Source organism: Henckelia pumila, chromosome 1, assembly GCF_033568475.1.
Source record: "Henckelia pumila isolate YLH828 chromosome 1, ASM3356847v2, whole genome shotgun sequence".
Lineage (NCBI taxonomy): Eukaryota > Viridiplantae > Streptophyta > Magnoliopsida > Lamiales > Gesneriaceae > Henckelia > Henckelia pumila.
Window position 1 is genome coordinate 73,576,723 of NC_133120.1, and position 27,131 is coordinate 73,603,853.

Below are 27,131 nucleotides of genomic sequence, written 5' to 3' on the forward strand. Positions count from 1 at the left end.
GAGTACACCCTTCATTCCCCCAGTCTAACACTGTCTGCATATGTTTTATTCATGCGATGCTTAAGCATGAGTCAGATTTACATCAACATATATGGGGGACACTGTGAGTAGTGGGGAATTTTAAAGATATCTCAATATGAAGACGTTTCAAATCATTTATTCAAATACTTCCTCAAACCCAAATCTTGCAACACAAATGCAAACCAAGTGAATTTCAATTGTATATTAAAGTAAAAAATTTCAATGTTAACTGAATGAGCCGAGTAACATGCAATGAACAATGAACATAAAGAATGGAATATAAATCCATTGATTAGATGTCAACACTCAAAATTTAAATGTCATTAACTCTACAACATGCTAATATGAATTTACGAGCTTTGAAAACATAAACATCGAATCAACATTCTACATATATTATTTGAATCATTCTTTGGTCTCTTTTTTACAACAAAAGGGTCAACAACCTTTGACCCTTTTATGAATTAAATTCACATTACAATACAAACCCAATAATTATTATAATATATAAACAAATTTCACCATATATAATAGTCAACCATAGATTGAACTATATTATATATATATATAAAAAAAAAATTCCACCCTATATAATTTTTGGGTCAACTCCCTCGTCAACGATCAGTTGACGGAGGCGATACACCAATAAATCAAAGTCATCGTCACTCTTAAGGAGGCTGAGTCGCACGTATCTGTCCTCAGCGTTGAACACACTGCCTGCCCGGCCGATTATGTTGGCTGCCCGGAGGACTGAAGTGCAATTTCCATCTTCTTCTCTTTCACACTTTACCCATGCATAAGCTGCATATATATATCCCACCAATGTGCCATTTCAAATCACAAATCAAGAAATTCATGTGTTTGAGAACGAATAAAGGTTGTGTTTAGATGAATCGATTTGATTCATGGGAAATGGTTTCGGCTCTTGATTTCAATAGATGTTTTCTTGGAATTTTGAAATCCATCGCAATTATTGTTAACAAAGGAGGTAAATTTGAGAAAGATTGAAAATGACTTCTCCACTACAGAGAGTTTGATCAAAATGGATCAAATAAAAGTGAAGATTCCAAATTTCTCAATCCAAAGACAATTAGACCGTGGTGGGTATATCTCTACTCCTTGTTTTGACTTTAAAAGGCTAAAAGCAAACCTAAAACCTCTTTGTGATTTAGAATGGATAGCTAAAACTTTTAACGCCAATAATTTTTTAATAATACACTATTATTCATGTACATGTAGATCGAGCTAGAAATCCAACTACGATTAGTAATGTGTCTTATTCATTGAAAAAGTACACATCAAGTAAAACGGTCTCACGAGTTAAATTTGTGAGATGGATTTTTAATTTGAGTCATTTATAAAAAATTATTATTTTATATTAAAATTATATACATATATTTTTTTTTATAAATATGATTTGAGTTGACCCAATTTAAAAAAATCAGTAAAATTTATAGTACCATAAGTAAAAAAATATATAATTAATATTTTCGAAGAAATAACCTGGAGAAGGTTCCCTGAGCTTCTGAAAGAAGTTGCAGAACCGAACCGGAATCTTTTGCAAGGTGAAGCGGGTGGACAACGAGACGACGTCGTTGAGCCTCCGCCACCGATCCCTCATCTTCCCCATTCCGAAATCGAAAATCTCGGCGCCATTATTATCGCTCCGGAGAATAGCTTTCACGAGCTGCAGAGCCCTCAATTGAGCCTCTCTCGAGATCCCCATCTCCGCTAAAGATATGTATCTCGTCATTCTGTCGTACACTTCTTTGTCCTTCACAAATGCCCATCTGTGGAATCACCAGAATACATTAAAATACACTCGGACCACGTAAAAATTCTATGTGACGAGAAATTAATTACCCGAATCTGCTTCCGGCATGACCAGTGAGCTTTGATAAGGTGAAAATCATGAGATCTTGGTCTGATGGAGCAGGGATTGCGGTGAAATGTGGCCAATAATAGGCGTGATCGTAAATAGGGGTGCCGTTTGAAACAGGGCGCCTCAGATTCCCGTCGGGATTGTTGGGGGAAGTCACGAACTCGATCACATTGTCTGCATACTTCTTCAATGCCGATGCATCTCCGTCGAACTCGAAGCGCACTGTTTGAAAAAATTCTGTTTGTACTTCATAGAGCTGCAAGAGAGGGAGATTTTACTTTTACGAGTCGACTTGAAATGATTCTATCGATAAGTTAATTTTGATCTCGAGTTCGGACCATTCAACCATGCATTGAGTTTCGAACTTCCGAGTTTATCTCGACTACGCGCGTTAAAAACTCTGGTAAACGACTTAAATTTTTTGAGACGCATCTCTTATCAGTTATCCAACCTAATCTAAAAAAAAAAGTATTATTTATCAATGTCACGGATAGAGATGCGTGAGATTGTAGCACAAAAAACTTAGATAGTGTTTGAGTGAGCTTTTAGGAAGCTCTTTTCGTCAACAAAATTTCACAAAATTTTAAATTTTTGTTAATGAAAAAGTTTAGAAGTGCTTATAAGAAGTTTTGTCAAACACTATCTTACTCTAGCTGCTTTATATTAGAATGTCTAAAAACAAGGTACGAAATTGTTCATACAAACCGGGTAAAAAGGGGTGGCGGCGACAACACTTGCTGGCGACGATAGATTCATAGAAAGAGCATAGACTGCTGCACCAAGAAGTTGGGTGGATCCGCCACCAAAGATAATGTATTTGTCGTGGGTGATTGCATTTTTGGCGACTGCATGCATCCTGCGGATGTGCTTCTCGAGCTCCTGGGATACAGAAGATTTGTCCGGAAACGAGTAACTCATTCTATGCCATCCTGTCACTAGGACTGCACTGCTCGCTGCATGTTTCATCCAAAAGGGCTCCAAGAATAACGGATCCCCACTGCACAATCACAATGAACATATTAATCCAAAACTCGAGCTTACAAAAGTTAATTGTTACTTATATATAGGTACGTGCTATTTTTTTTTTTTTTAATAAGAAAATATGCAATTTTGTTTCAGTATGCTTTCATTCTATCTTTATCATCTTTGATCATTTTGCAAAGAGTTGGCTTGGGGGCAACTATGTGTAGGTTGTCCAATCATTGGACAACTTTAATTTTTTCCGACCAATGAATCAAGCAAGCGCGCACCACACATCCTTATAAATTTTTCCACTTTGTCCCACACCACTATTAATTAGGCGTCTTGTCACGCTCCAATCAGATAAAACCATTGTGCCTAGAACAATAAAACGGTTCATAACGTGTAGCTCATCTAAAACTAAAATTTTGAATGTGAGACGAGTTTTTTACCCCAACTCAAAAAAAGATAAGAAAATAAATATGAGAGACATCTAGCCCACGGTGACCATCGGCGTTTGGACGGTCACCGCCGGCGGCGGCATGCACATGCGTGCTCTATAGTTCCTTTCCCATCCAAAGACACAGGGCATATATATATCCTCAAGATCAGACCCTCCTATATATCTTTAGGTTCAACTGTGTATATGCTTCAAACAAATTAATTACTTTGAATATTATCCCGAAATCAGTCTACTGCCGCAGAGTCAATAACGTCTATCCAACATTTTCCGATGATATATCTTACTGATCACATTCGAGACAGACATATAAACGAAACACGAGGAATCGGAAGAAACAGAAGGCGATGGCATGATCAAGCCAAACCTGTCAACATCCGCAGCACAATCGTGGAAGAATTGAGAGCAATCCGATCCTCCATAGCAAGTATTACACTCACACACAGGCAGCTTCCATTTCTCGGCATGATCATCTTCTTCACTCGATGTTCCATCCAAATAAGCTCTTCCATGGCCCGAGCAGTTGACCGATGCCACCGCCTCGGCTTCCAATGCAGCCCTTCGGCTCCAACTCAAATTCTCTTCTAAATAACTTCGATCGAAACCAAAGTACTTATGATTCCACAAAAGGGATATATTCAGAATAACTGAAGCTGAAAATAAGAGAGCTCCCAGCCACATCTTTCCCGGCCCTCACACTTTCAGCAAAATCTCCTATTCTGGTTATATATATGTGTAAAAAATGGCCCTATGCTTACAAGTTGGACTTTGAACATGCACCTTGATCACACACTAATTATCTAACTTTGATTTATCAAGTTTTTGGAAAAAAAAAAAAAAAAATTCGTCTTTAAAGTTTTTGTTTTAATTTGAGTAGAAATACGATTTCAACCTCCAAAAAATATAACGTAACGTTGTAGTTGTATCAATTCTAATAAAAATAGAATGAAAATGAAAAAAAAAATAGGTAATATCCATGAATTTTGACGAACAACCACGATCAAAAAATGAGAAACACGTGAATTAATTATATACCGAAAATCTAATTTAATTTATCAGACAAAATTGAAACTTCAGGCTAAAGAGTTGAAGTTTTGCCGTACCCCATGTAAGAGATATTTATGTGGGTCACCTATTTGATTTGTATTTGCAATTGACATTAGCACGCTAAAAGAATCTATTCGGGGGTCCCTTGAAGGATACCGTATTTTCTCTCTTTTTTAAAAGGTTATAAATAAATAAATAAATAAATAATATTTTTTTTTTTAAAATTAAAAATAGAGTTGGGATGTCATCTGATGCTACCTGCGTACCTATCTATGAATTTGTATTGTGCATATAACTTCTATCTAAGAAGTCACGTCTCAACAAACTGACACATAACATCTTCTCTTGAAATTTTTTGTATTAAAGAAAATTGACACTGTTTCTCGCATGTATTAAAAAAAGCTTCCTTGAAATGCAAACTTGTTTTAGAAGAGAAACCTTTTCTTGCTAAGAGTAAGAGGAGCGAACATAAAATTTTGGTCAATTATATTACACCTACCTAATATAGGCTATATAAGGTTTGTCATATCTATCTATTGTATTATAAATATGTAGGTTTCATTGTGAATTTACATTGTTGTCTTTGTGTGTTTAATGACACTAATTAATGAGTTTTCTTTATTAATTTCTAATAAATTTAATTATATAGTTTATATTTAAACATTACTTACATAAAACATGATGAAAGAATTATTGAGCTATTTTTTTTCTCATTTTATTTCATATTTCTTATATTATCTCTTTAGTTGTGATTGTTAGCTAAAATTTATGATTTTAAATATTAATTTTTATTTAAATACATAATTATGCAAGTTCTATTATGAATTTACAAACATCCTCTTGTTTGTTTAATGACTTTAATTAATGTGTTTCTTTTTGGCTTTATAATTAATTTAATTTATATGGTTTATTTTTACACATTACTTGTATAAAAATGGTAAAAAAATTATTGTTAGTTATTTTTTTCTTTATTGCTTTCTAATCAATTTAAGTTACATAGTTTATGTTTAAAAAGTATTTGCATAAAACATGATGAAAAAAATTGTAAGCTATTTATTTTCCGATTTGAATCATTATTAACCTCTTTAGTAGTGGTTGTTTGCTAAAACGTATGTTTTCAAATATTAATTATTATTATATTATATATAATAAATATGTAAGTTCTATATGTAAGTTCTATTGTGAATTTACAAATATTACATGGTTGCTCTTGTGTGTTTAATAAATTTAATTAATGAGCTTTCTTTATTACTTTATAATGAATTTAAGTTATATATCTATTCTATTATAAATATGTAGGTTTAATTGTGAATTTACATTGTTGTCCTTGTGTGTTTAATGACACTAATTAATGAGTTTTCTTTATTAATTTCTAATGAATTTAATTATATAGTTTATATTTAAACATTACTTACATAAAACATGATGAAAGAATTATTGAGCTATTTTTTTTCTCATTTTATTTCATATTTCTTATATAATCTCTTTAGTTGTGATTGTTAGCTAAAATTTATGATTTTAAATATTAATTTTTATTTATATACATAATTATGCAAGTTCTATTATGAATTTACAAACATCCTCTTGTTTGTTTAATGAATTTAATTAATGTGTTTCTTTTTGGCTTTATAATTAATTTAATTTATATGGTTTATTTTTATACATTACTTGTATAAAAATGGTGAAAAAATTATTGTTAATTAGTTATTTTTTTCTTTATTGATTTCTAATCAGTTTAAGTTATATAGTTTATGTTTAAAAAGTACTTGCATAAAACATGATGAAAAAAATTATAAGCTATTTATTTTTCGATCGAATCATTATTAACCTCTTTAGTAGTGGTTGTTTGCTAAAACGTATGTTTTCAAATATTAATTATTATTATATTATATATAATAAATATGTAAGTTCTATATGTAAGTTCTATTGTGAATTTACAAATATTACATGGTTTCTCTTGTGTGTTTAATAAATTTAATTAATGAGCTTTCTTTATTACTTTATAATGAATTTAAGTTATATATCTATTCTATTATAAATATGTAGGTTTCATTGTGAATTTACATTGTTGTTCTTGTGTGTTTAATGACACTAATTAATGAGTTTTCTTTATTAATTTCTAATGAATTTAATTATATAGTTTATATTTAAACATTACTTACATAAAACATGATGAAAGAATTATTGAGCTATTTTTTTCTCATTTTATTTCATATTTCTTATATTATCTCTTTAGTTGTGATTGTTAGATAAAATTTATGATTTCAAATATTAATTTTTATTTATATACATAATTATGCAAGTTCTATTATGAATTTACAAACATCCTCTTGTTTGTTTAATGACTTTAATTAATGTGTTTTTTTTTGGCTTTATAATTAATTTAATTTATATGGTTTATTTTTATACATTACTTGTATAAAAATGGTGAAAAACTTATTGTTAGTTATTTTTTATTTATTGCTTTCTAATCAATTTAAGTTATATAGTTTATGTTTAAAAAGTACTTGCATAAAACATGATGAAAAAAATTGTAAGCTATTTATTTTCCGATTTGAATCATTATTAACCTCTTTAGTAGTGGTTGTTTGCTAAAACGTATGTTTTCAAATATTAATTATTATTATATTATATATAATAAATATGTAAGTTCTATATGTAAGTTCTATTGTGAATTTACAAATATTACATGGTTGCTCTTGTGTGTTTAATAAATTTAATTAATGAGCTTTTTTTATTACTTTATAATGAATTTAAGTTATATAGTTTAGGGAAAACTGCAAATTTGGTCATGTCTGTTTGTCACTTTGCGATTTTGGTCATCTATATTTTTATATTTCAGTTTTAGTCATGCATGATTCGATTTTTGGAAATTTCGGTCCTTTTTATTCGAAAATGCTTACGTGACATTGTACACATCAGCTCCACATCAGCACTGAATTGGTGTCACGTCAGCGCCACGTCAAAAAAGGACTAAAATTGCCAAAAAATAAAGATAGCGGACTAAAACTGAAATTTCAAAATATAAAGAATTGAAATCGCAAAGTGACAAACATATAAGACCAAAAAAGCAATTTTTCCTATAGTTTATGATAAAACATTACTTGCATAAAAATGTTAATTTAAAAAATTGTTGTAAGCTATTTATTTTTCCATTTGAATTATTATTTCTTATATCTTTAGTATTGGTTGTTTGCTAAAACTTATTTTTTAAAATAAATTTTTTATTTTTATATATAAATATGTAAATTCTATTGTGAATTTATAAATATACTTTTTTTTGTTTAATGACTTTAATTAATGAGATTTCTTTTTGTTTTTTCTAATTAATTTAATTTATATGGTTTATATTTATACAATACTCTTATAAAACACGGTGAAAAATTATTGTGAACTATTTGTTTTTTTTCATGCATTTGTATTCTTTTTTTTTTTTTATCTCTATAGTTGTGGTTGTTAACTAAAATTTAAGTTTCAAATAAATTTTTTTTGCACCCATAATTTTTTAGTTTAATTTTACAAATTAATTTAATCGTGTAAATCACAATTTCGATACAAAATCGGTAGCACACTGCTCTTTGCTAGCCCTCAATAATATGGTTATAAACACTTAAATATAAACTGAATGAATTAGGAAACTCTGCTACACTTAGAAAGAATCTCGTGTCTATTTAAACTTATTTGTTTAAATCAAAGTTTTTTGAAAATAATATTTTTATGATTTTACTTATAAATTAATTAAATAAAACAAAATAAAAGATCATTTTGATATATTTTTTAGAGTTTTTAATTTTATAATTTGTAATAATTTTTTCCGACCTACGTTTTCTTGTAGATTATATTTATAAATTATTTTAATAAAACATGATGATAAATCATTGCGATAAGAATATGACAAAAAAAAAATGATACGATAAAATCAAATATGAGAAAAAAATTGTGTATTCCAATGTTTTAATTTTTGAAAAAAATATTTTTTTTCAAATTATTCACATATGAGTAATTAACATGAATTTTGAAATTTAATGCTATATATTTTCATTATCTTCTGTTAAGTTAATTAATTTTTGAGTAGGTATTTTGTGAAATGGTTCCACAGATCTTTATCTTCCGTTAAGTCAATCATTTTTTATATGTGACCTAAATAAGAAATATATCTCATAAAACACTTATGAGTTTGTCTTGCATGAGTTGTTCTCTTAATTTTCTTTCAAATCTAATTACTCTAACGTATGTTCTTCATGTCTGAAATCCACTACTAGAATTCGATAAACATGTAATTAATTTAATTAAATTATTCATATATAAATAATTGAACATAACAAAAAACTTGAGAATTAATCATATAATACAATCAAATTGCAATAAAAGAATAGAAATATCCTGAAACTAAAACCAGTGGTGCCCTATACGCTTAGTTCATGGTAATTGACTGAAGATTGATTCACATTCTGTTTGAACCACTTGTAAGTTGCACCATTGAATGTGGTATCCATGATAGAATCAAGAACGTGAGTAAAATTTCCAAGTACGCAATGTATGAGGACACATGTTTACATGCAAGGACTCATTTGGTTAATCGGGATTAAAAAATTGAAACTCATGTTTAGACTGTAAGAACCCCAGTATGAGGTCGGTGTTCCAAAAATTCATTGGATACCACAAATACTGAGTGTGCTCTTCGACCTACTCTGTCCTAGATAAGTACCACACACGATGTTCTATGGATCCAGTAGATGTCACACGGTAATAAAGAAACAAGAGCTGAGCGACCCTACTCAACTTACTATCTCAAGTTATATTAGGCTCAACGTGATTATCACATATTCATACATACATTATGGATAATCATGCATCATCTCACATATATCTCAGTCAATACTTACGTATCTCTAAAAAGTTGGTTTAGTATTACAGAGTCTATAAAGTCCCAGCCTAAAGATAAGTGAACTTTATAACACTATTTTTTTTAATCTAAAAGTCTCTATTCATCCATTAGATACTCTCAATAACTATTAAGTATACAAAACTATCTTTTATCTGTCGTTAATTCGTAGAAGTCGAGAGCTTCACAAATGAGCACAGTTTCGTTATGACCTTAGTAGCACACTGTTTCTTGCTATCCCTCGATAATATGACTAGAAACGCTCAAATATTGACTAAATAACTCTGGAAACTCCGTTGCATGTACTTATTACGTAAATAAAACACAATAAAATATTTTTTTGATATGATTTTTTATAGTTTCTAATTTTCTAATTTGTAATCATTTTTTCCAACAAATGTTTTCTTCTAATTTGCATTTATAAATTACTTTAATAAAACATGGTAAAAGATCATTACGATAAGAATATGACAAAAGAAAATGGTACGATAAAATAGATATTTGTAAGAATTTAGTAGTTAAAATCTTTTAATTTTTTTTAAAAATACATATTTTATCTAAATTGGTTAATATGAGTATTTAACATGAATTGATTTTTTTTCCAAAAGCCGTCTGTTGTGGCGAGGAGTTAGACAAACCCCTACCCATTTATTGATGAAGAAAACATAAATACATGAAAGAGAGGGAGACTAAACCAAAACCTCTCAAGATTACTACAATTACAATAATGAAATAAAAAAACAACCAAAAAGCCAGAACTAATTAAGAGTTATAAAATTTTGAGGAACTACGATTTAATGTAGACCAAATGTGAGACCCCTGCCGCACATAGCAAAAATGAAAGCTTTAAAATTAGTTTAAAATGGGCTACAATGGACTTCTATAGCAACTTGGGTTAATAATTTTAATTAAAGCGAGGACGAATAAGAAATAGTTTTTATAGGGCATATTGTGCAATCGCGCAAGCGCGGACATAGGTCCGACGTGTGACATAATGGTAACAGAGCCGGTCACCTACAGGAACCATGGGAAATAAGTGCTATACGGGGTAAAGTGCTTCGTGCGTGGGAGCCACCTCTTGAACCTAAAGGAGTCACCTCTAGATTCTCGGTGCTGGTGGATCAGTTAGTGCGAGGACGTCGTGTTCTTGTTCTGAAGGAAAGATGATTACGAGACCCCTGTCCCATATGAGAAAATAAAAGCTTTAAAATGAGCTACAATGCGCTTCTATATCAACTTTGGTTAATCATTTTCGTAAAGCGAGGACGACTACGAAGTAGTTGCTATAGAGGCTTCTTGTGCAGTCGTGTAAGCGCGGGCCTGGGCCCGGGGTGTGACACCAAACATTAAATGTTGAAATTTAATATTATTGTTGTTATCTTTTGTTGAGTTAATTAATTTTATAGTAGGTCTCTTGTGAGACGGTCTAAAGGATTTTTATTCTTTAGACCGCTCAATCTTGCTCATATTTAAAAATAAAAATAATACTTTTGACATTAAAATTAATAATTTTTCTGAAGTGATCTAAATACGAAATCAATTTCACAAAGTTGGCTCGTAAGATTGTCTTACTAGAGTTTTTGTTTTAGTTTTGTTTCAAATTTTAATTACTCAATCATGTGTTTTCCCACGTGCAACGTACGTGCACGTTTTCTAGTATATATATATATATATATGTATGTATGTATGTGACCTCAATTATTTTTAAATATTACATGCATCCTAGAGGTTCATAAAAACTTTTATGAGATCATCTTACGAGTCAGTTTTGTGTGACGAATTTCTTACGCGACCCAACTCATAAAAAATTATTATTTTTTAAATAAAAACTATTACTTTTTTACTCCAGATATAAACTGAGTTGAATTGTCACACGAATATAGATCTGTATAAATATCATCTCACGTGAGACTTACTCTATTAGTTTGAAAAATGTAACAAATCCAATAAATTCTTAACATTCGTCACGTTTGTATTTTTCTTATCTTTAAAATGTAAAATAAGTTCAAATTTGATAGAGTGTGTTTCTAATTATAGAAATTTAATGGATTAATGTGTTATTTTTCATAAACCTCAAGTATATAAATGTAATATTTAAATATAATTTTTTTTTTGGTAACTATGAAGAATTTTAGTTGAGGTAGATGTAATTATCCCTAAAATTTATTATAAAAATTAGGTAGCTTATGATATTTAAAATTAAATTTTTTATATTTAAAACTAACTTTCTAAAAATACTATAAAGTTAAAATGATGTGTGATTAAAAGGGTGTGTGGTTAGCTTAGATACTCTTGAAAACATCTTATAAGTTGTTTTAGAGCTTAATTATAAGTTTTTTAAATTTGTTTGATAGTTTTTTTTCAAATAAATTATAAGCTGTCAAAATAATCTGTTTGAATAAGATGTTTTTTAAAAAATACCCATAGTTTTTTTAGTAAATATCTTATTTCGATATTTTACTTATCCATATAATACTTATATATTTTATTAAATTCTTACCCTGTCCTCTACTCATTTTTTGAACATAATTTATCAATTGTTTTCTAAATTAAAATTAAAAATAGTTTCATTTTTAAATATATTTTTAACATTTATGATAAATTTAAAATTATTTTTGTATATATACTACTATTTACATTATTTTCATAGTATTATACATTTTTCATAAGTTTTTTTTAAATAAGCTTAGCCAAACACTTTTTAATTATCAAGGGCTCAAGCCCAACTGGATGTCTGCATCAATACATTATCTCGAGTTTATAAGTTATTTTTAATAAGTTTAGTCAAACACCTCTGATTGTAGGGGTGTCAATTCGGGTGGGTTCGGGTACGGGTTGACAAAAAAATTATTTAAAAATTTCTCAACCCGAAATTGGCCAACCCGAACCCTGCTAACTCGACTAATCCGATCAACGAACCAACCCGATTATATTTTTTTTTATTTTTTTTAACAAAAAAATTCAAAACACATAATAATAGTATTAATATTTAATTTAATCATATGATAACAAAATCTAAGCTTATATATAATTTAAATTTGAAAGTCTAGTTGTAAAAAATTTAAAGTATACTTACTAAAAAAAATAAAAAAATATTTTAAAAAATCCAAATTATACAAAATAAAGTCACGAAAATCTATTATATTAATATACAATTTTTTTTTTCAGATATTCAACATATGAAAATGTAGCAAATATTGCTTAATTATATATATTAAAATAAATAATAAAAATTTTTGGGTCATATCGGGTCAATTCAGATTGATCCGAACCCAATCCGAACCTGATTAATATTTTTGGGTTAGCTTTCGGGTCAACCCCGTCCAACCTAAGGCATGTCCCGTGGAATGAGGTGTTCAAGACAAAACCGAGGACGTGGGGGATGAAAGCACTCAATATGAAAGTATGAGTATACATATGCTATGGCCTATGAGTGCGTGCAAATGTACAGAGCTACCGAAAAACTGTCACGGTCAAACTTTGCTCGGTCAAGAGGCGTCATGATATTTAACACTATGTGTCGTCGCATAAGAAGATGACTCACACACCACAATAAATTTGTCGACATAGGTGACCTGATCCCGTACTAGCGAGTCCAACTGTAACGCCCGAAAATTCGTTACGTAAATCCGCATGCATAACTAGGGGATTTAATGATTTTAAATATTAAGAATAAGAGGTTAAATGATTTTTATGTGCTATTATATGAATTATGTGATTTATTTGCATGTTTTAAAGTTATTATAGCATTTAACCCGATATAATGAAATTTGTGAATTTATTTGAGAAAAGGTATTTGTAGTAGCCCGTAACCAATTAAAGAGATTAAGGAACTAATCGCATTTGCTAAACTCGAGTTCAGACGATCCGAAGTGGAGGATCGGAGGCTCCGAACTGGATCGAACGATCCGAAGGCAAGTTCGGACGCTCCGATCGTTCTGCCGACAGACGTCATGGATGACGTCATTGTGCTGACGTAAGCAATGACGTATTATTGGGTTCGAACGACCCAAAGTCAATATCGGACGGTCCGATTGTGTTCGAACGCTCCGAAGCATGGTTCGGACGGCCCGAACTCCGTCTATAAATAGGAGGGCCGAGATTAACTTTCAGTCGCACCATTCACCTCTTCTCTCTCGATTCCTTAGTCTTCTAGCTCAGATCTAGGGAATTCTAGGCGTCCCGTGGGGAATCCGGAAGTGGCATAGTGATCCAGGCGTCGCAGCTAGGGGTGCAATCGAGCCGAATCGAGCCGAATATTACACAAATATTAATATTCGAGCTCGAGCTCGAAACATATGTTCGATATTCGTATTCGATTCGAAGTTCAAAAATATGAAAAAATTTGGCTCGAGCTCGATTCGAAATGATGTTCGAGCTCGAGTTCGATTCGAACTATTCGAATCTTCATTCAAATATTTTTATCCAATATATGACATAAAATAGAAAAAAAATTAGGAAATGACCAAAGACAGAATGAAAAATTCACCAAACTTGTAAAACAGTGCAGAATAATAAAGTTCATCAGCTTACACATTTGAATGAGTTAGCAAAAATCAAGCTAATGACTAAAAAACTTCCTCCATCTAGGATTCAAATCCAAACTAAATAGAGATAGTCACAACCTAATTGCTACCCTGCCAAGTCCCAAGTTAATCCATTGTTGGATTTACATACCAAAATATACAAAAGTTCCAACTGATACCTCTCAAGTCAAGCAATTGTTGTTTTTACTACCAAAATATACAAAAGTTCTAACTGTTACTCCCAAGCAAAGCCATCGTTGCTTTTACCATATCAAAATATACAAAACTTCAAGTCCCACACTTCTAGATCTGAAGACCCGTAAATAATAAAAATAGTCACAATATGCACATAATGCTTCCTTTGGTATCTGAAAACTGTTGCATATTAGAGTCATACTCAGATTTAAGCAAAAAAAATAAAACGTATATGACTTGAAGTTTTAAAGCAACACAAAAATATGTATATTAGAGCTTATATGACTTTGATATATGAAATCTGTTGCATACTCTTATATGCAACCCAAAAACAGAATTTCAAGTCCCACATTTTCACACATGAGTATGACTCTAATTTGCAACACAAAAATATAAGTTTTAAGCACATAATGCTTCCTTTGATATCTGAAATCTGTTGCATATTCAAATACACATGTTAGTAAACTCAAATAAAATGTCAAAAATGAAATTAAAACTAATTATACTTTAGATATACAATAATTTACTTTAAAAAATACCTGTTCTTTAAAGTTCTATCCATCAATTTAATCTATAGGAAGATCAATTGTCAAAGCTTGCTTTTCAACCTGCAATAACAAAGATAAATTCATCATTTAACAGCTTAATTTTAAAAAAAAAACACAGAAAACTTTATATCATTACCTTAATTTTTTTAGTCACCCCATGTCGTTTTCGACTCCAATCTCCACCGCACATCAACATTTCTACTATTGTGGGAGCTAAAGAAGCACGATACTTGTCAATTACATGAGTTCCAGCACTAAATATTGCCTCTGAAGCTACTGTGGTAATAGGTATTACCAATATATCTCTGACCATAGTCGACAACACCGGAAATTTGTATGTATTGAGCTTCCACCAACCGAGAGCATCAAATGTTTTGCTCGGATGCCTGTGACACCCTTCTTCTAAATACACATCTAACTCCGATTTTTCAGGCTGTACCATTTCAATTTCATTCAAATAAGAAGAGAATTCAGACCATCCCGAAGCAAAACTAGTAATTTCATCCCTACTTTGAGTTGACCTGCTGCTGCTACCTTGAGACTCAGAATTGGTTCTTGTTCCTTGAATTTTTTGAGCAACTGCATCTGAATATTCTTTGTAAATTACATACAGAAGCTTCTGAACCTCTTTAATATTACTTTCTGCTTCAAATGAGGTATAAAGTTTAGGAAAACTAAATTCAAGTGCACGCATTTTGCACCTAGGATCCAAAACACAACCAACAGCCATTAACAAATTGCATTCACCCTAGTATTTATCAAATTTTGCCTTCATTTTTTGCACCATTTTTCTAATAAACTCTTCCTCATCACAAGATCTCTCATCCAAGACTACTTTTACTCGAAAGACTTCATTCAGAAAAAGATTGGCAGTGGGATACTCATTTCCAGAAATTATGTTTGTTGCATCATAAAATACTTTCAAGATTGAAAATACTTTATGCAATTTTTCCCAATCATCTTCAGTTGGACAATGAATGTAGCTTGGTTCCCGATCTTTAAATCTTGGAAACACATCTTTGAAAGCAATTGCTGTTGCTAACATCTCATAAGTTGAATTCCATCTTGTCTTACAATCATCAACCAATTTTATTTCATTTAATTTCAATTGCTTCACAATTTCAGCAAATTGAATGAGTCTAGCATCTGTTCTTCTAATGAAATCCACGCTTTGACGAATTACATGAACAATCCCCCTAATTTCACTAAGTCCATCTTGAGCTATAAGATTTAAAATGTGAGCACAACATCGCACATGAAATAATTTCCCCCCACAAACCAGATTTTTATTTATTCTCAAGAAATCTTCCTTCATATATTTAATTGCAGCATCATTAGCACTTGCATTATCAACAAAAACAGTAAACACCTTATTTTCAATTTCCCATTGCCTTGCACATTTTAGAAGAGAATCTGAAATTTGAGGACCACCTCGAGGGGGAGGAATATGAAAGAAATTGAGAACACGTTTATTCAATTTCCAAGATGAGTCAATCCAATGACCAGCGATCACCATGTACTCTAATTTCTGATTTTTTTGACTTCCATAAATCTGTTGTGAGACTAATCTTTTCTATATTTTTCAGCAATCCATGCAATTTTTTCTTCTCGGTTTCATATATCACTGAACAACTCTTTTTTGCTGTTGTTCGTGATATACGAGTCCACTCAGGCATTCCACGTCTACAAAACATATTAAAACCTTCTTCTTCTAATAATGTAAATGGATGTTCATGCATTAATATCCATGTGGCAGCTGCTTCTTTCATGCGTTCCATGCAAAACTTTCCATCATGTAACAAAGGTGACATAGTTGTCTCTACACTTTCGAAGCCTAACACTAGCTGTTGTTGTTTGAGTTTATCATGTTGTTTTTTAGACTCCAAGTGCTGGACACAATGGTCTAAATGTCGTATTAAGTGTGATGTAGTACCTGAACCTACTTTTGCGAGTAGTTTATGACAATGTTTGCACTTGTACTTGAACTTTTTCTCACCACCTTTTGGGTCTTCAACTTCAGTCATCTCTGACCATACATCAGATCTCTTTTGTCTCTTTGTCTGATGAAGTTGATTGTCATCATTAATTTGCACATCCCCTTCTATTATTTGTTCTTGGGTCTCATTTGAATCTAACGAAACTTGGACATTAGCTGAGTTTGCTGCAGGAGCTGAATCAACCATACCTGGAAAAAAAAAAAGTATGCTTTAGAGTGAATATATAAAGATAACCCGTTAAACATAACATGGATTATTTTCTTCATCATATATAATATAATATAATATAAATAAATAAATAAATAAATAGATACAAAACCATGCATAATTAAATCTTTGACATTGTTGACAGTGTAATAAGTGCAAGTAAATTAGAAACTAAATACATATAGATAAATTCATAGATACAAGTCAGTTAGAAATTAAATTTTAATATTGCAGTTGTATCCCAGTGTACTAATTAAGTGCAAACTGCATTCTCCAGACTTTTTGTACCATTATTTCCATTAAAAGAGAATAAAATAGAGATGAAAATATTTTGACATAGGTACCCAACAAAGACTGACAATTTCTATTATTTTCACATGAGCATTGGTAGTCCAAACTCGTTGTTGAGGAGTGAAACTTCAAAATACGTCATCTTTTAAAGAAAATTAGACCTTTAGTTTCTAATTGAGAACATAATCCTATTAGATGGACTCACCAACATTTAAATTATAGACTTGACATCTGCCACCAATTTGTGAGATTTGACCAACGAAATTTAATTTCACGTGGCCATATGCTCATTCTTATAATCAACAGACTATAATCTCGTGTTTGCCGCCATAGATGCACAAGACACCTTTTCTCAAACAAGGCAAGTACAGAGGTAAGGAGCAAAACAATCGAACAATGATGCGGATCAATATACGGTTGAGGGGTTAAGAGATACAAGATAAGCTTGATAAAAGATAAGTCTACGCACTGTTTCAAAAATATAATAAAAAGAACAAAAAAGATAGAAATATATGTACATACTCTCGGAACGAGGGGATCTGCTTGGACGTGTTGCTTCTTTATTGTGTCTCTAGCTGGAAATAGACGTATGCTTAAAACCCCCTCTTTATCTGAATAAGAAACAATAACGTCATTTATTCACTTGAAATATGCCATAAAAGTACCAGGAATGCATCGATCTACACTTATTCATCCCATTCACGCTATTCGGACGGAACGACTTCCGTCAGGAAAAAAAAAGAAAATAGATTCATGAGCGAAAAAATATACTTACGGTTATGTAGATCTGAGATCCAAAGTCAGATTTCAAGTGTGAGCAATGAGGGCTGAGGACTGACCGGATTAAGAGTTACTGTGTAAGAGGCTGCGCAAGAAGAGAAGAAGAAGTCATCTAGGGTTAATGAATAATGATTCACCATTTCACACGATTCACAGCACAGGTGTAGTGATATATTTAAATTTGAATATATATTTAATATTTAATTAATGTTTAGTATAATATGTAATTAAATATTATATATATATATAATATTAAATAAAAGTTCGCGAATAGTTCGTGAGCTATCGAACAAAATATTTTAGGCTCGTATTCGGCTCAATAAATTTTCGAACATGTTCGAGCTCGGCTCGAGTTCGATAATTTCGAATACGAATCAAATATTTATCGAGTAGGCTCGAAAAGCTCGTGAACGTGTTCGGTTTGATTGCACCCCTAGTCGCAGCGGAGCTGTGGTCTAGTTTTGAGGCAACGACAGCAAAGGGCTGACAACGAACGAAGGTATAGCTTTTGATTTCTAAAAATATTTAGGAGTATGCAATAGCTTAGTTAAGGCTTTTAGAGCACTTTAATGATGTTAGTATCATTTGGCATTGTAGTGCGGATTATAGGCGTAGACCTAGAGCTGGTAGAGCGCGCCTAGCATTTGAGGTACAAAAGTACTGTTCGAGATATCCTGACTGAGTATGCATGAATTATGTGACTGCACGATTTATATGCCATGATTTTATGCTGCATACATTTGCATCTTGAGCTATCTCTTTTGAGATGTCTGTTAGTAGGGTTTACCCTATCCTGTTAGTGGATGTACTTTCATCAATTTGGGTCCCGCGTATCCACTAGTATTTCGGTATGTGAGCCACCTCCTGAAGCAACGGCACAACGTGCTACATAACAGGGCCCGGTCTGTCTCTGTTATCTGATCCTTGACCTCGAGTTTATAGGGAGTTCACTTTGCATGCATGTATACTCATACTCTCGCGCTGAGAATTTTATGCTCACGTCTGGTACTCTGTGTTTCTGGACACCCTATTTCCATGGGGAAGGTTTGCGATTGGACGAGGCGAGTGGATCCAAGAGGGGCTAGACATTGGTTGGCCAGCTGGAGCTTCGTCTAGGTTTATTCTTTTGTTTTGGGTTGATTCAGCTGTTCGATTTGGTTGTATAACTATTTGGGTATTTACAGATTCCTTTCCTTGGGATTGTATATTGTTTATGGTTTCCGCAGTTTAATTCTGATTATTGTTTTATTAAGTTAATTGCATGCCTAAGTTCTGTTTAGTAGGTGATCTCGGTAAGGGTCACTACATTTATGGTATCAGAGCATGCATAGTATTCTTGATATTTAGATTGTGCATAAGGTAACCGTGAGGTACTTTTGTAGATGGCGAACTATGATGACCAGAGTAGCCATGGTAGTGGAGGTGGACGCTGGGGAGATGATGTTCGCCAGCATCGTCGGGAACGTCATCATCATCGTCGTGATGAGGATCGTTTCAGCGTGCGCCGATTCTTGCAGATGGGTCCTAAGCCCTTGGTCGGAGGCGAGTCTCCGAAGGATGCGGAGAACTGGTTAGACCGCATGGAGACGACTTTTCAGACGTATCACTGTACTGAGGAGCAGAAGATGGAGACACTTGGTTATCTTTTGGATGGGCGAGCCCGTAGGTGGTGGAGGTTTACTTCTGCACCCTTTATTGCGGCGAGAGGAGTGGCCACCTAGGCCGAGTTCCGTACAGCTTTTCAGAAGCTGCATTTTTCTCCTGCACTCCGTCAGACGAAGGCGGGTGAGTTACTGATCTTGCGGCAGGGACCTATGTCTATTGACGAGTATCAGCAGAAGTTCTTTGATTTGTTATCCTATTGCCCCGAGATTGCTGACAGCTCAGAGATGAAGTACAATCTGTTCCTTCAGGGCCTTAACCCTGAGATTCATGACCATGTGGCGGTTGGTGATGATATGACCTATGAGGGTTTTGTGAGCCATTGTCACCAGGCGGAGGATAGCATTCGGCGGAACAGGTCTTTCTCTCAGTCTAGGCCTGCGAGTTCTTTGGGTCCCCATGCTCAGACTTTCAAGAAGTCTGGATCTACTTCTTCTTCCTCTGGTTCTGCTGGTATTGTTCGTTTTGAGAAGAAGGAGAAGTGCGACCATTGCGGGAAGAACCATCCGTCAGACAAGTGTCGTAGAGCTTCTGGAGCTTGTTTCCGTTGTGGAGAGATGAGTCATCTTCGGAGGGATTGCCCACTATCTGGGGGAGGCGGTTCTGGTTCAGGATCTGATTCTCAGGCCACCATTCAGCAGAGATCGCAGGGACAGTCTGCTGGGAGTTCTCATTTGAAGCCGCGAGCTTCTGTCCAGGTATTTGCCTTGAGACGTGATCAGGCAGTGGAGGAGAATGAGAAGGTTATCGCATGTACATTTTTGTTTTATGGTATACCTGCTCTTGTACTTATTGACACTGGTGCATCTCATTTCTTCATTTTTGCACGTTTTGTTAAGAGGCATAAGTTACCATGCATTGCACTAGACGTAGTAGTTTCTGTTTCTACTCCGACGGGTCAGTCTGCTTTGGCTAAGCGTCTAGTGATGGGTTGCCATTTAGAGTTTGAAGGGAACATTTTGATAGCGAATCTCATGGTTCTTGCGATGGATGACTTCGAATGTATTCTGGGAATAGACATGCTGACTACCTATCAAGCTTTAGTGGACTGTTATCAGAGATTAGTACGCTTTCACCCGGATGAGAGTGATAGCTGGTTTTTCTATGGAGAGGAAGCGCGACCCCCGATGCCTTTGGTATCATCTTTAAGAGCCTGTCGAGCTCTAGAGTCTGGCGGGGAAGGATACCTTATCTATGCAGTTGATTTGTCCGCTGAGAGCGTTGGGATAAAGAGTATTTCGGTTGTGGATGAATTCTCAGATGTATTTTCAAATGAGATTCCGGGTTTTCCTCCTGCTAGGGAAGTTGAGTTTGGCATAGATCTGATGCCGAGTACTTTACCTATTTCTCGAGCACCGTATCGTCTGGCTCCGTCAGAGATGCGAGAGTTGAATAATCAGTTACAGGATCTTTTGGACAAGGGATACATTCGTCCTAGTGTATCTCCTTGGGGAGCTCCTGCTCTTTTTGTAAATAAGAAAGATGGGTCTATGCGGTTGTGCATTGATCATCGGCAGCTGAATTGAGTTACTGTGAAGAACAAGTATCCTTTGCCTCGTATTGATGACTTGTTTGATCAGCTGCAGGGTACTTCAGTTTACTCCAAGATTGACTTGAGGTCTGGGTATCATCAGATGAGAGTCCGAGATCAGGACGTAGCCAAGACTGCATTCCGTACTCGCTATGGGCATTACGAGTTTCTAGTGATGCCATTTGGATTGACTAATGCGCCGGCTATATTTATGGATCTGATTAACCGTGTCTTCAGGGAGTATTTGAACAAGTTTTTCATAGTCTTCATTGAGGACATTTTGGTGTATTCGCGCAATGCGGACGAACATGTTTCTCACTTGCGGTTGGTACTGCAGACTCTTCGGGATGAGCAATTGTACGCCAAACTGAGCAAGTGTAAGTTCTGGATGGATCGAGTGGTCTTTCTTGGCCATATCATATCCAAAGAGGGGATTTCTATTGATCCGAGCAAGATTGAGGTTGTGCTTAATTGGACACATCTGACGACGGTTGCTGAGATCCGTAGTTTTCTGGGTCTAGTGGAATATTATCGTCGCTTCATTCTGAACTTCTCTCAGCTAGCTCGACCGTTGACACATCATACCCGCAAGGGTGTTGATTTCGATTGGTCCTCCGAGTGTGAGGAGAATTTTTGTGAGCTTCGACGGTGGTTGATTTCTGCTCCGATGTTGGCATTACTGTCAAGATCTGGAGGGTATGTGGTTTACACAGATGCTTCTCTTCAGGGGTTAGGTTGTGTCCTGACTCAGAATGGGCATGTGATCGCGTATGCTTCTAGACAGTTGAAGCTGCACGAAGACAATTATCTAGTTCATGATTTGGAGTTGGCAGCCATTGTGTTTGCTTTGAAGATCTGTCGTCATTATCTGTATGGCGAGAAATTTGAGATCTTCACCGACCACAAGAGTCTCAAGTATTTGTTCACTCAGGCGGAGTTGAACATGAGACAGAGACGTTGGATGGATTTGCTTAAGGACTATGATTGCGAGATTAAGTACCATCCGGGAGCTGCTAATCTCACTGCTGATGCTTTGAGTCGCAAGGTGCGACTATCCGCACTTCAAACTTGTTCGATGTCTAGTGCGTTCGGTGATTGTTGTTCTTCAGGGTATACCTTCAAGCACAAGAAAGGTATGCAGAGTATCCAGATGTTTGCGATACTATCTGAGCCAAATTTGTATTCGCGAATTCGGGATGCTCAAATGTCTGATCCAAAGACCCAGCGTTTGGCTCGTCTAGCTAACGAGGTAGTACGTCTGGATTTCACTATCAGTCAGATGACTTTTTGTGTTTGTCTGGTAGGCTTGTGATTCCGGAGGATGTAGAGTTGCGAGAGGATATTTTGTCTCAGGCACATCGCACTAAGTTGAGTATTCATCCAGGGAGTAACAAGATGTACAAGGATCTACGTACTCGGTTTTGGTGGAAGGGAATGAAACGCAGTGTTTATCAGTTTGTTTTGAGATGTTTGGTGTGTCAGCAGGTCAAGGCAGAGCACCGATGACCTGGAGGTTTGCTTCACAGTCTGCCTATTCCTGAGTGGAAATGAGAGTTTATCACGATGGATTTTGTGACCCATTTGCCGGTATCCTCGAGGAATTGTGATGCTATCTGGGTTGTGGTGGACTGACTCACCAAGTCAGCGCATTTCATTGCCTATAGTCGAGAGTACTCTGTAGATCATATGGCGCGGTTGTACATTCAGGAGATCGTTCGACTTCATGGAGTGCCTGTGAGCATTGTCAGCGATCGAGACCCCAAATTTACTTCTAGGTTCTGGGGGAGTGTTCAGCGTGCGATGGGCACTACTCTCAGTTTGAGTACTGCCTATCATCCGGAGACAGATGGTCAGTCAGAGCGCACTATCCGTACTTTGGAAGATATGCTTCGAGCGTGCGTTATGGACTTTGGTTCAGCCTGGCAGATCATTTGCCATTGATTGAGTTCGCGTACAACAACAACTATCATACTAGCATTGGGATGGCTCCTTTTGAGGCGTTGTACGGACATTGTTGTCGCACTCCACTCTTTTGGAAGGAAGTGGGGGAGAGACAGGCTGAGGGACCGGAGTTAATCTAGCAGACAGCGAATGTTGTTGATCAGATCAAGAAACAGATTAAGACTGCACATGATCGTCAGGCCAGTTATGCTAATACTAAGCGTAGGCCTTTGCAGTTTGATGTTGGGGATAAAGTATTTCTGAGAGTGTCACTTTTCCGCAGAATTCTCATATTTGGCCTTAAAGGCAAGTTGTCTCCCAGATTTATCGGTCCGTTTGAGATCTTGGAGAGTATTAGCGATTTGGCTTATCGGCTAGCCTTGCCATCGTATCTGTCCAGTATTCACAACGTGTTCTATGTATCTCTGTTGCGACGGTATGTGGCAGATCCTTCTCATATTCTGCAGCAGTCTGAAGTTCAGGTGGATAAGGATTTGACTTATATTGAAAGACCTATTCGTATCCTGGATCATAAGGATAAGGTCTTGCGGAATAAAGTCATTCCTCTGGTTTTAGTTCAGTGGCAGCGTCGAGGCATTGAAGAAGATACTTGGGAGCTTGAGAGCAGGATGCGTTTAGAACATCCTGAGTTGTTTTGATTTCAGTTTCGAGTTGTATTCGGTTATGAACTCTGTAAATTCTGTATTCGAATAAAGATGTTTCAGCATGTTATTTTACATTCAGTACTTAAGATCTGATTTCGAGGACGAAATATCTTAAGTGGGGGAGAATGTAGTAGCCCGTAACCAATTAAAGAGATTAAGGAACTAATCGCATTTGGTAAACTCGAGTTCGGACGATCCGAAGTGGAGGATCGGAGGCTCCGAACTGGATCGGATGATCCGAAGGCAAGTTCGGACGCTCCGATCGTTCTGCCGACAGACGTCATGGATGATGTCATTGTGCTGACGTAAGCAATGACGTATTATTGGGTTCGGACGACCCGAAGTCAAGATCGGACGGTCCGATCGTGTTCGGACGCTCCGAAGCATGGTTTGGACGGCCCGAACTCCGTCTATAAATAGGAGGGCCGAGATTCACTTTCAGTCGCACCATTCACCTCTTCTCTCTCGATTCCTTAGTTTTCTAGCTCAGATCTAGGGAATTCTAGGCGTCCCGTGGGGAATCCGAAAGTGGCGTAGCGATCCAGGCGTCGCAGCGGAGCTATGGTCTAGTTTTGAGGCAACAACAACAAAGGGCTAACGACGGACGAAGGTATAGTTTTTGCTTCCTAAAAATATTTAGGAGTATGCAATAACTTAGTTAAGGCTTTTAGAGCACTTTAATGATGTTAGTATCATTTGGCATTGCAGTGCGGATTATAGGCGTAGACCTAGAGCTGCTAGAGCGCGCCTGGCATTTGAGGTACGAAAGTATTGTTCGAGATATCCTGACTGAGTATGCATGTATTATGTGACTGCACGATTTATATGCCATGATTTTATGCTGCATACATTTGCATCTTGAGCTATCTCTTTTGAGATGTCTGTTAGTAGGGTTTACCCTATCCTGTTAGTGAATGGACTTCCATCGATTTGGGTCCCGCGTATCCACTGGTATTTCGGCATGTGAGCCACCTCCTGAAGCGACGGCACAACGTGCTACATACCAGGGCCCGGTCTGTCTTTGTTATCTGATCCTTGACCTCGAGTTTATAGGGAGTTCACTTTGCATGTATGTATACTCATACTCTCGTGCTGAGCGTTTTATGCTCACGTCTGGTACTCTATGTTTTTGGACACCCTATTTCCATGGGGCAGGTTTGCGATTGGACGAGGCGGGTGGATCCAAGAGGGGCTAGACAGTGGTTGGCCAGCTGGAGCTTCGTCTAGGTTTATTCTTTTGTTTTGGGTTGATTCAGCTGTTCGATTTGGTTGTATAACTATTTGGGTATTTACAGATTCCTTTTATTGGGATTGTATATTGTTTATGGTTTCCGCAGTTTAATTTTGATTACTGTTTTATTAAGTTAATTGCATGCCTAAGTTATGTTTAGTAGGTGATCTCGGTCAGGGTCACTATAGTATTTTTGCGATCGTGTAGACGGGACTGTGGACGAACGAGATAGAAGTTTCCATCCAAAATTTTGTCTAGGATTTTTACGAATCTTAAATTATTATTTTGAGATTTTATTTTCAGAAAATGAAAATTTTAATGTGTATATATGTATAGAAGCTCAGTTTTCACTAAAATAGGCCATTTTATGAGCTTTTAAAATACTTTCAAAAGCCAATAATTATATATTACGAAAATTTGAGTTTTAAATTTGAATATTTAGTGGGCTTAAAAGTTTTAAACTTGATTTAATTATTTTTAAAGCCTAGTCCAATACACTATACAAATAAATAAGTTAATTTGGCTTTCATTCTTCTCCACCCATCTTCACGTCAACCTAGCCCTCAAATCAGATTTGCATCCCCCTCCCTCACACTCTCACACTCTCACACACTTTTCAAGTGAACTTTGAATAAATATTGAAGATTCGATGCCTCGTTCGTCCCAAACTACGATCTACGCGACGGTAACGTAAATTCGAGCGTATATAATGCAAAGACACGTCTTGAATCCATTATTGGCCACCATTTAAATCATATACACTGATTTTACTATGAATGATCTGTTAATGCATGTGTTTTTCAGATTTGAATGATATTATTCATGGTCCATGCATGTTATCACGTTTTTTATGCACTAGTAAACAGCACGTGCGATGCACATGGTGACACTTTGTTTATATAATATATATTTATTATTTTTTATAATTATTGAGATTTTCACGGCCTAATAATAAATATCATATAAACTTTAATTATTAATTATGAAAATCAACTGACATAATGCAATGATTTTTTTTTTTTACTTTTAGTCATGTTAATGGTGAATTTATATTTTTAATCTTGTAACTTAAATGTTTTCATTTTTAGTCATATTACGATGCATTTTCACTTTTAATCATGTCACTTGTAAAATTGTTTTTATTTTGATCATTTACTCGCATATTTTTTTTGGTTCTATTGTGGTATATATATGTTCATTTATAGTCATGTAACTTGTATATTATTTTTATTTTTTGTCATTTAACTTGTATTATATCCCTATATATTTTTATATGACCTTACTTATAGTGTAAATAAAATAAAAAATTTGTTATTTCACAATGATAAAACTTTACCATTTTATTCACACTTTTAGATAGGTAATATATTTAATTTATACTCCTACATTAATTTCGTAATTAAATATATGTTTTTAACTCTTAAATTTTAATATTATTATTTTTTTTAGTTTTATTATTTTCAAGATTTATATTCTTATATATTTTTAAATTCTAACATTTTATATTAATAAAGTAAGTTTTAGTTTTTTCTTTTATTTTTTCAAGATTTATTTATCTATTTGATTAAATGCAACTCAATGAAGCCACAAATTAAAATTTAGTTTATTCTTATATATTTTTATATTTCATAACTTTAAAAAAAATTGTGAAAAATTTAAAAAAATGGTTCTTTTCAAAAAAATAATAATTAAAAAATAAATTGTGTAATGGTGTTAAGGGATACATTAGTTGCAATTCAATGCATATCATAAATGTATAATGTATTTATGAATATTATTACTTTTTCCATATAATAGATAACTTTTTATATTAATTTCGTAATTTTTATTTTTTTATTTTGTTCTTTTCAAGATTTATTTTTCTATTTGATTAACTACAATTCAGTTAATCCACAAACTAAAATTTAGCTTATTCCTATATATTTTTATATTGCCTAAAATTACATAGTGAAAAATAAATAAAAACAAATTGTGAAAAATAAAAAAATAGTTCTTTTCAAAAAATAATAATTAAAAATAAATTATGTAATGTTATTAAGGTATTCATTCGTTGCAATTTAATGAATGTCATAAATATATTATGTATTTATGAATATTACTATTTACTTATAATATAATAGAAATATTCATTTAATTTTATACCCTAACTAAAATGTTGTTTTTATTTTTATAGATCCCTATATGTTTTTATATGACCTTACTTATAGTGTAAATAAAATGACAAGGTTGTTATTTCACAATCGTAAAATTTTACCCTTTTATTCACATTTTTAGATAGATACTAGATAATAGATAACTTTTA

At 34.0% G+C, this 27,131-nt stretch overlaps 2 protein-coding genes and 1 long non-coding RNA gene across 3 annotated transcripts; all 3 read right to left on the reverse strand.

Moving 5' to 3' along the window:
* Positions 1–402: 402 nt before the first annotated feature.
* Positions 403–4,166, reverse strand: LOC140886212 (tryptophan aminotransferase-related protein 4-like). The gene is made up of 5 exons (XM_073292723.1): positions 3,691–4,166; positions 2,609–2,900; positions 1,885–2,159; positions 1,525–1,811; positions 403–822 (listed from the first exon to the last, which is right to left on the reverse strand). The coding sequence occupies exons 1-5, from the start codon at positions 4,002–4,004 to the stop codon at positions 608–610; spliced, it is 1,383 nt and encodes a 460-aa protein (XP_073148824.1). The 5' UTR covers positions 4,005–4,166; the 3' UTR covers positions 403–607.
* A 10,376-nt stretch (positions 4,167–14,542) lies between these two features.
* Positions 14,543–16,040, reverse strand: LOC140865148 (zinc finger BED domain-containing protein RICESLEEPER 2-like). Its single transcript, XM_073269681.1, has 3 exons — positions 15,325–16,040; positions 14,661–15,225; positions 14,543–14,584 (listed from the first exon to the last, which is right to left on the reverse strand). The coding sequence occupies exons 1-3, from the start codon at positions 16,038–16,040 to the stop codon at positions 14,543–14,545; spliced, it is 1,323 nt and encodes a 440-aa protein (XP_073125782.1).
* A 487-nt stretch (positions 16,041–16,527) lies between these two features.
* On the reverse strand, positions 16,528–17,913 carry LOC140872138 (uncharacterized). The gene is made up of 3 exons (XR_012147765.1): positions 17,795–17,913; positions 17,542–17,630; positions 16,528–16,709 (listed from the first exon to the last, which is right to left on the reverse strand). It is a non-coding gene; the product is annotated as an uncharacterized lncRNA (long non-coding RNA).
* Positions 17,914–27,131: the final 9,218 nt, after the last annotated feature.